The sequence below is a fragment of the Mya arenaria genome, chromosome 13 (assembly GCF_026914265.1).
Source record: "Mya arenaria isolate MELC-2E11 chromosome 13, ASM2691426v1".
Classification (NCBI taxonomy): Eukaryota; Metazoa; Mollusca; class Bivalvia; order Myida; family Myidae; genus Mya; species Mya arenaria.
The window spans coordinates 30,131,373-30,141,839 of NC_069134.1; the positions used below are offsets into that span (position 1 = coordinate 30,131,373).

Below are 10,467 nucleotides of genomic sequence, written 5' to 3' on the forward strand. Positions count from 1 at the left end.
TCCCATTTTAATACGGTGTGGGTGGTATTTTTATAGTGTTTATCGTTTCAACCGAATCAAACATGAAAGTATCTATGGAAATTTTAATTATTATTAATTTACATTCGACCGAAACTGTTTAAACGACTTCCATATTTTTTTTGAAATATATACCCTTAAGAACAGTGTATGCATTATCTTATATCCATACCTAACAAATCACTATAGAAAAAAATGGACTATATTCCTGTTTCTTCACGAACGGCACGTCACTGTCTAAAATTCATATTATGTGATCGCCATCCAATCACAATTACATAATATCAATCACAAAGAGTATGATTTGGGTCTTTTTCACCTGCCATGTGAGTGTTTGTACTTCCAACGTTTATCGATGCATGTTACATGTAACGTACATGTGAGTTGAGTACCGGAAAGAGATGGGTGCTTAATTAATTGAAGATAAAAAAGTTCAATTTGTTTACTGGATATGTTAATCCCATAGGCAATAATGAGATGGCCTAGTTGGCTAATTTTTCTGGGTACTTACAGATTAGTTCATCGCAGAAAATTTAAAAATAGGTGGAGTTTGATGTCAACTCTTTTGACACTAGTGTTAATCATTGCCAATACGGTTAACTCCAATAATTAATTTTAAAATTCTTGTGGTTTCAGTAAATACTATTAAACTATTGGTTCAAGACAAAGTGGCTAAGATTATTGTTCTCGCATTCATAACTATGAATATCGTTTCTTGGTTTCACTTTAACGTTACTTTATGGTTTGGGCCAGCACAAAGTCACTGTTAGCTGACCTTCAATGTGTACACACCGGTCTCAAAAATAGACCGGTGTAGACCGGTGTGTACACAATGAGCTGACCTTCGCACCAAGATTGACTTGTTGGCTGTCTCCGTTGTTGACTGCTCCGCTTTGTGAAACCCACGACTGCGGCATTTGGACGCACCTGTCTCTCAGTGGAAACAAAAATATTTTGGTAAATTTGTTGATTTTAACTGATTTGAAATCAGTTTTAGATTATAAAGAAGCTTTTCGAACTCCATTTTATCTTATCCACGCCATCAATTGACCTAAACTATCTTTAAATTCCATCAGAATCTTAAAAAAGTTTGTTTGTAAATGTTCTTAAATTTCAACTATCAAACATGTATATTTTTAAAATGACATGTCACAGAAATTGACCTAAATGATTTAATGAGAAAGCCATATATGTTTCTGGTGGCAAAACCATAAGAATAATGAATCATTAAAAAAAGAAAGTCTTCTGTATTTCATAAATTAATTGTCAACCTGGGTGTATAAAAACAATATCGTAGTTATGGCTTCAAAACTTTAAATTTCACTATTCTATTTAACCTTCTATATAGTTATGGAAAAACAGCAAAGTTAATGCAACCAGTTCAATTATGACATATCACTGTTACAAAATGTACAACTATTTGTGTTGTACCTGTTATAAAATGTACAACTATTTGTGTTGTTAGAAAGAAACAGACATGGATAACTAATTAACTTTGCAAAACAGCATTTTGGGTCTTAATTCTTTAAGGACCATAGTAAGCATAACGCCATTTGACCAGCAATCCATCTAAATCTACATTGTTTACACATATGAAGGAAGTGAAATTGAAATAAATTGATTTCCTTGTGTGTTCATAATCTTTTTTTCTCTTTTTTAAAGTTTGGAATTTCAGAGGCTTATTCATCGAAAATCAGGGTCTGCCGCGCATACTGGCTCGGACGAAGTAGTCTTGAAATGCCATGGATGTTAACTTTAGCAAATGAAAATAGTAATTTACTATAACTTTTAATATATGTATTTTTGTAATCGAATATTCGATCGAAAGAAATACCATATAATCGAATATCAGTTTGCCATTCGTTTGCATCCCTAGTATTTAACTATTGGGAAAAAAGTGGACTTTGAGAAAAATACAAAATCGGGCCAAAATAGCGAATATAATAGAAAATATACATGTTTAATCTTTTTTATGCATATATATACATTATGCTGTGAAAGAGGAAGTCTTATCAAGATTCTGTCTAACTTTCAAGAAATTCATTGCTTTTGTATCCATTAACGTAATCTGCATTTATCAAATTGGGAAAAAATGATAACATTTTAGGAAAAATGGACAATTATTCGCAAAGGGAAACAGCCTTTAGAAGGCAGTAAAATGCACCAAAAAAATCACTGGAACGTAACTTCAAACATAACTGAAACAATATCAACGAACAGAGAAACCCTGTCAATTATGCTCAGAATCTTTTAGTGAATGCTGTTATAAGTTACCGTGAAAGTAATGTCATCCATACTTATGAAGGGCAAATCCATTTATTCTTTCTTTGTAGTTTGAAGATAACCAAGTTGTTGGAGGGTGTGCGGGGATTTCCTTCATTTCACTGTAAATTCCTCTCTTCAGGACAACCCAGTCTTTACCTGACAAAATGCTCAAGTAAGTGAAGTTACCCTGCTGCAACATGTAATGTCACTGTGGTGATATGGCTAACAGTAAAGTGAATCACTCACCTCAGAAACCTGGTGCAAATAACAATACTGCTGCGATGGGGGAAGGACAGGGAAGTAACAAACTACAAAGGAAGTGGGAAGTGTATCCAGGGAGAAATAAGTTCTTCTGCAATGGACGAATAGTTTCTTCACCCGATATTCAGGGATTTCTTTGCTGCATGGCCCTAATCATTGTAACAGGTTTGTTTGGCTGCCTTTAAAAAAGTTTTATTACATTAATATTTATAATTACCCATTTTACTGTTTTAAAAACCTTCATTTTTTTCAAAATTGGTCTTGATGTGACATATAATTTGGTTTAACATTATTAACTTTAAATGGAATGCCAGAGTCTATAAAAAAAACAATGCAAGGGGTTTTTTACCACGGTGGTTTGATTTTTGGAAATTAAATGTTATTGTTGACAATAGATTTGCTGTGACCATTCTCGAAGTCATTGTTCATAGTTCCATTCACAAAATAATCATAAACTTTGCACTAGAAAAATATGTATCATATATGGGTAGCTATAAATGAGCTAAATTCATATCTACCAGTATCAGGTATGCATTTTTCTAAGGCATAATTAATGATTATTTTAGTATCATTCTTTAAAACCTTTATGATAATGAAATTTTTTAAGCGAATTATTATATTTCAGGTGGGTTATTTTTTGCATTAGATTGCCCCTACCTAGCTGTGAAGGTACACCCAGTTATCCCTGTTGTTGGAGGCGTGCTTTTCATCTTAATCATTGGATGCTTGGTCCAGACAACGTTCATCGATCCAGGAATCATTCCCCGTGCCACCCTTCCAGAGGCATTAGAGACAGATCGCTTATACCAGTTGGAGTGTCAAAACCAAGAAAATGCTGCCAACAATGGAGCATATCAACCTCCCAGGTATAAAGAGGTGATGATTAAGGGGAGACAATTCAAGTTGTCTTACTGTCAAACATGTCAAATGTATCGTCCTCCAAGAGCTTCGCACTGCAGTCGATGTAACAATTGTGTAGAACGATTTGACCATCATTGTCCAATGGTCAGCAACTGTATCGGCAAGAGGAATTATAGATACTTCTATTTGTTTGTGACCTTCACAGCCTTAATGTGCTGTTACGTGCTTGGCTGCAATGTAGCTGTGATAGTGCTACGAGCTAAAGACACAGATATAGGTGAGGCATTCAAGAAGTCTGCAGGGAGCATTATTGAAGGCGTAATCTGTTTGGGATGTCTCGCTTCTGTAGGAGGACTTTCATGTTACCATTCTATGTTGGTATGCAAAGAACAAACGACCAATGAGGATATTAAAGGCACATACAACCCTCGCAAGTTCAAAGATGCATCAAATCCATACAGCCACGGGAATTTTATTACAAACTGCTGTGCTGTTCTATGCGGACCAAGACACCCAAGCTTGATTGACAGGAGGGGATTCGTGGACCCTTCCGAGGATACTCAAGCTATTGTTGATACAGCTAATGCTCGAGGCAGGATACCAGGTGCTTTGCATGTGTAATCAAAGAAAAGAACTGTTGTTTTTTTGGAACTTGTTAGTGTTATACTTCATAGTTCTGTTCTTAAATCCTGCTGTTTCAGAGTTCGAAATATCCTTATTCATTTTATATAGTTCTTCAGAAAATGTGTGACAACTTATGATCAGTCCTCAATTAGCATATTTATACATCGACAAAATGCTGATTTGTACCAATAAAAATATCTGACTAACTATTTTTATAGATAGAAATATGTTTGTTAAGTTTTCGTTAATGTATGTTATCTTATGATTTTTGACATGAATGTAATAACTATTTACCGTACTGCAAGACCAATCTTATAGTAGTACATGTAGCTGACGCATCTTGGCCTATATACATATTGTTTATTAGAGTGTGATATAACCCAGCTTTGCCTTCTATGCTTATGCTCAAGATTTGTGCTCTTGTAGGGTTTTAGCTAAGGAGTTATGGAAGGGTGCTGCACCCTGCCCTTTGTTGGTAGCATCCTTCAGCCTTCATGGAGACCACCATGTGTACCCTCCTGCCATGATAGAATCGAATGCTTAAAATAATAAAAACAATCTCTTTTTTTTTTATTAAAACTTAAAATATTATTATAAATTCACACAACCTATGACATATTTGGCAGTTGAAACCTATTTTTAACCAGGTTATCACATAGTGAAACCTGGTTATTAGAATGATGAAGGTCGTTGTTCGGGCGGGCGGCAGGGCGGCGTCAAACTCACCTATGAAACTGAATAATTTCAATAAGGATTGACATATCTTGACCAAACTTGGTCTATAGGAAGAGTTTATGGATACCTTTCATGGGATTGCGTTTGGGGTTCATAGAGACAAGGTCAAGGTCAATGTTACTAAAAATAGAAAAACGGTTGAAACTGAATAACTTTAGTTAGGGTTGACCTATCTTGACTCAACTTGGTATAAAGGAAGAGTTTATGGATACCTTTCATGGGATTGCGTTTGGGGCCTTTAGAATCAAGGTCACTGTTACTAAAAATAGAAAAACAGTTGAAACTGTATAGGCTGAAGTTCTTTTGTCAATCATTGAAAACCTGGTTTCGTCACATTGCGGCGTTTCTTGTTACTTCAATTAAGCACAATTTCTACTTTTTATTTGAAACTCATTAAGTTCAATTTATTCACTAGTAGACACACAGTGCCATTTTTTCCCTAAGCACTCCGACCTTTTTCTAGCACAGCACCCTGTCCTTTTAAAAACCTTGCTCTTGTGTTGCTGTTTTGCACATGGATTGTTGTGGTATTTTATTTTAGCACAGAGCTTAAGTTTACAAGGAAATTTAATAATTCAGTTTATGTATGCACATGTATTTCATTTTTACTTTGCTTTTTGTCAAACTGGATAATACAAAATGTTATTACAATCAATTATCTTCAATGACCAATTTTATTTTATATGAAATTTGAATGTGTTGTTTAGTTGGTAATCTTGGACCATTTTACAATGGCAACTTACTACATTTATTTAATTATATTTTTTAGAATCATGAAATCCTGCTTTTGTTTGACATTTGGACATTGCCTGTCAGAGAATTTCCATTATAGTTTAATTCTGCACTCTGTATATGTATGCAAAAAAAATGACAAAATTGCAGCAGTTTCATGTCAATATTGAAAATTAACATTTTTTAACTAAAAATGTGAATGTGATACAAGATTAAAACTGTTATTTGATTTGAATTAAACGATCTTAAGAGTCAACGTGATATATACTGCCAAAGGGATATTGATTAAGTAAGTGAAACTCAGATGTTCCATTTTTGTGCAAGCAAAGTTGTCATATGATCACAATTATGATGACTATTGAAATAGACTATAGTTAATATTAATTTTTGTTTAGTTGTCATTTGCTCGTTCCTGTGATTGCTCTTGAAAAAGATTATAGTAAATGTTACCTTTTGTTTAGCTGTAAAAGGCTCCTTGATAAGCTGACTCTTTAAATAGACTATAGTAAATGTTACCTTTTGTTTAGTTGTAAAAGGCTCACTGATACGATGACTCTTTTAAAAAAACTATAGTAAATGTTACCTTTTGTTTAGCTGTAAAAGGCTCCTTGATATGATGACTCTTTAAATAGACTATAGTAAATGTTACCTTTTGTTTAGCTGTAAAAGGCTCCTTGATACAATGACTCTTTAAATATACTATAGTAAATGTTACCTTTTGTTTATCTGTTAAAGGCTCCAGGATATGATGGCTCAGTAAATAGACTATAGTTAATGTTACTTTTTGTTTAGTTGCCATTGGCTTGTTTATGTGATGGCTCTTCAAATAGACTATAGTAAATGTTTCCTTTTGTTTATTTGTCATAGGCTCCTTGATATGATGGCTCTTTAAATAGACTATAGTTAATGTTACCTTTTGTTAAGTTGCCATTGGCTTGTTTATGTGATGACTCTTCAAATAGACTATAGTTAATTTCCTTTTGTTAGCTGTCATTTGCTTGTTCATGTGATGGCTCTTAAAACAGATTAAAGTAAATGTTACATTTTGTTTAGTTGTCATTGGCTTGTTGATGTGATGGCTCGTGAAATAAACTATAGTTAATGTTTCAAATTAATGTTTCATTTTGTTTATTGTTATTTGTCATTGGCTTCTTGGTACGATAGCTCTTGAAATAGACTATAGATATTGTAACCTTCTGTTTTGTTGTCATAGGTAAGTTGATAGAATGGCTCTTAAAATAGACTATAGTTATTGTAACTGGCTGTTAAGTTGTCACAGGCGTTTTGATAGGATGGCTCTTGACATAGATATAGTTATATTAGCCTTCTGTCAGTTTTACAAGTAAACTAGGTATTCACCACACTTGTACATATTAGTGTCATTTGCAAAGATGTAGTTGATGATCAGTTGGCTATGGTTTTGGTTAATATTGTTTCTCTTCCAAGCTTCTTTTTTTGTGTGTCTTTGTATATATTGATTTTAAGAGAATTTTTGTGATGATACTAATTTATGGTGATATATGGTATGTATGTAGAATAACTAACTTAAAAGATGTTTCACTAGTAAAAATTCAAAACATTAAAACCATTGTTTACACTGTTGTGTAAAAGATCACATGCTCTAGGTTTTTGCAATTTTATATTATCATTTCTTTATTTCATATCATATTTATTTCATTGTTGTAGAAAGCTATTTATTTTTCTACTCTAAAAAGTACTACTTAATGTATTATTTAATTTGTACACTGTAATGGCATATATTTCATTATATAAAACATGAAAAAATATGTTATGGCTTCGAGTTCATATTTCCTTTACATGTATCAATGGCCGTTAAGTTTGTGGATAAATATGCCAACCTCATGAGACATAGTTGATACAGCCAAGGACTAGTTTACAATTTTAAGTTAAATGGGGTGCAATTCTAAAGCTGTGCTCCTCTACCAGGAATCATAACATTCGGAATGCAACCGTGGTATATGTATCTGGAAAAGTTGGCCAATAATGGAGTTAAAATGGTGCATTCTGGTATAATATATGCGTATTTTTTAACCATATTGACATGATAACTGACGTGTCGCAAGCCGGACAACAGATTTTATTAGTTTATTAACGTTTACACTTACCACTTCTTTCTTGGTCCGACCGTTTGTCTTATAAATACCAGTGGCGGGTCCGGGATCCGACGTTTGAGGGGCGAAACTTTTGGGCGTAACATTTTGACTTGTGAACCCAAATTTATTTAGTGTTGGCAGGGTGGGGTTTCGGGATACTACCTTAAGAAAATCAGAAAAAAATCTAATCCGAAATGGCGCAGATTGGGTGTATTTTATAACTTTTCCTCTCCTATATAGAAAAAAGAAAAGAATGTTTGACGTTTTTAAGGATCCGCTTGTGAATACCCAGTGTAGGCCTCAAAATGATTTATATCCTAGTCACAAAAGGCCCTAAATATAAAACCGCCAAATCCCATATCGATCCCTCCGTAGGTCTCATCAGGTGGTGGACCATAAAATCAACAAAGTGGCTTTATGGTCAGATGTCTCCACGATAGGTTTTGTTTTTGAAGTTTTTGAAAATCCCTCCCACCTCAAAAAGGCCGAAAAACATATTAAACATCAGGTTTAAGGAAAAGAAACCGGTATGAATTTGAACTTGCGCTTCTTTGTTTCATTTGAGACGGTATCAATTGCAGATGAACTGTTTTGTGCGGAAAGCCGACAGTTTTTAGTTCCAATTTGCTTCCTTCTCTTGAGTGATTAAGGCTTGTCTTCGGTCTTGAGCATTGCAGCGGAATTCTCTGACTCGATTATTATATGTTCATACTGTGTCGCCGTTGCTGGTGTTTCATGAACCTTGGTCATCACTGAAAGCATTAGATCGCCTGGTATTTCATATTTGTCAAGAATGTCATCAATTTCTTTAAGGATTTCATCCAGTGACTGTGTTTCAGGCTCTGTGAAAATGTCTTTACAGTTTTCTTTAAGTGTGGCAGTGTTATCGTCAGTCATGATATCAATTTCTTGTTGCTGTGCATCAAGTCGTCTCCGTTTTTCCTCATTGATAACAAAGGAAGGAAATTCTCACTTAGATGTGTAGACAACATCTAGAACGGTAGTGTTATCGTCAGTCATGCTATCATTTTCTTTTAGCTGGTCATCAAGACGTCTCTTTTCTTCCTCTCTGATTACAAAGGAAGGTAATTCTCGTTTACATCGCACTCGACCTCTCACGCGATATGGGCTTAAGGCAAGCAACTTGAAGTGATCAATCAACGAACATAATTTCCCTCATGTATTACGCTAGTGTAATAAATGTAACTTGAGTTGACATCATTTCGCACAAACTATGTACGAACAGATAATAAAATCTTAATTTTTCGCGTCAAATGTATTTTTTTAAAGAACATTTAATACAACATGTTATGTAACTTATTTCGGGAAAGTTATAGAGCCAAACGCACGCTTTATTACGGTGGCATAGAGGTGACATACATGTTTTGTTCGATAAAACGATTTACGTATCTCGTTTAAGACTAAGTAACTTGTTAAAACGACTTAAACAACCTACGTCTCTCGATAAAACGTCCTAGTATCACGTTTAAACAATTAACGTATCTCGTTCAGACGACAGAGTAAGCGGTTGAAATATATATATTCGTTAAAATGACTTACTTATCTCGTAAAAACTCGCTTGAACGTTTAACGTATGTTGTTAAAACGGCTTATATATCTCGTTGATCTCGTTAAAACATCGTATTGGCAAATCTGAATCGTGTAAAAATATCACTGGAATAAGCGACATTGTAAAGATGACTGAGGCAAGAGATGATCGTTTATGCGCGGTTATTAGGCAATTCCGAATGGCCAATTACGCCGTTCATTTTTACGAGATACGTAACTCGTTTTAACTAGATTCTAAGTCGTTTTAACGAGATGCGTAAGTCGTTTAACCAGATTCATAAGTCATACTTACTCGTTAAAACGAGTTGCTTAGTTGTTTTAACGAGATACATATGTCGTTTTAACGAGTAAGTAAGTTGGTTTAACGAGTTACTTAGAAGTTTTAACCGGAAATACGTAAGCCGTCTTAACGAGTAAGTAAGTTGTTTTAACGATAAACGTAAGTCAATTTAACGAGATACGTAAGTTTTTTAACGAGGTAAAAATACAAACGTTTGTCACCTTTTTGGCACCGTTCTATAAAAAGTCGTTTCTTTTTTTGTATTTAATGGCAACTCATATGTAACATTTTATCTAGCCAATGGTCATAACATGCATGCGTTACAGAGAATGTTTTGAACTTTGGCCAAAGACGTTTCGAGATCATTACACAGGAGTCTTAATAATAGAGTGTCTTAGTAGCCTAGATTCAAAATATGCTTGCGTAGAATGTCAAATTTGATGTAAAGTTCGACTTTCGAGAGCCTCAACGGTGTAATGTCTGTCAAGTTGTGTCAATAATTTTCATTACAGGAGGAAAGTACAGCCCGGACCCATAGCTTTAAACATAAGTTCAGTAGATCAGTACCAGTTTAACTTATTTATTTCATAACGATTGTAAAACAAATCATTTCAACATTTTAATAATTACTCCCGTCGTTACGTGAGTCTGGGGTCGCAAGGAAAACCGAAGTATCCGATAAAGCCCACACTTGTCCGGCATGGTGACCACGAACCAAACTCGAATGCGCTTAGCCAGGAATCAGGGCGCCGTGGGGAGACGCATGCGCCCTAACCGGACAACCGATTTATAAGTAATGGTGTTGGTCATGCCCAGTTAACAATTGATTGAGGTTTTTATGTCATCAAACCTGTTCGTACTCAATAAAAAAGGGGAATTCAAGAAAATGAACATGCTTTGCCAATGCATACGACACTGTCACAAATTCATTAAATATGTAATGCCATTCTTGAAATGATCAAGCCTCTTTCCTGTTATGTTTGGCCTGATACTGAAAAAACGAACAAT

At 34.6% G+C, this 10,467-nt stretch overlaps 1 protein-coding gene across 2 annotated transcripts; it reads left to right on the top strand.

Moving 5' to 3' along the window:
* The first annotated feature begins 909 nt into the window (after positions 1–909).
* On the top strand, positions 910–7,276 carry LOC128214556 (palmitoyltransferase ZDHHC14-like). Of its 2 annotated transcripts, none has more exons than XM_052921086.1 (3): positions 910–975; positions 2,352–2,709; positions 3,170–7,276. In XM_052921086.1, the coding sequence occupies exons 2-3, from the start codon at positions 2,502–2,504 to the stop codon at positions 4,024–4,026; spliced, it is 1,065 nt and encodes a 354-aa protein (XP_052777046.1). In that variant the 5' UTR covers positions 910–975; positions 2,352–2,501; the 3' UTR covers positions 4,027–7,276. The 2 variants fall into 2 exon arrangements, with proteins under 2 accessions (XP_052777046.1, XP_052777047.1); XM_052921087.1 differs by having other exon boundaries at positions 930–975; positions 2,423–2,709.
* Positions 7,277–10,467: the final 3,191 nt, after the last annotated feature.

Bases quoted from the DNA above. Each gene is read 5' to 3' on its own strand.
- LOC128214556 (XM_052921086.1), top strand. From the start codon at position 2,502: ATGGCTAACAGTAAAGTGAATCACTCACCTCAGAAACCTGGTGCAAAT. The intron at 2,710-3,169 runs GTTTGTTTGGCT...ATTATATTTCAG, and splicing joins GGCCCTAATCATTGTAACAG to GTGGGTTATTTTTTGCATTA.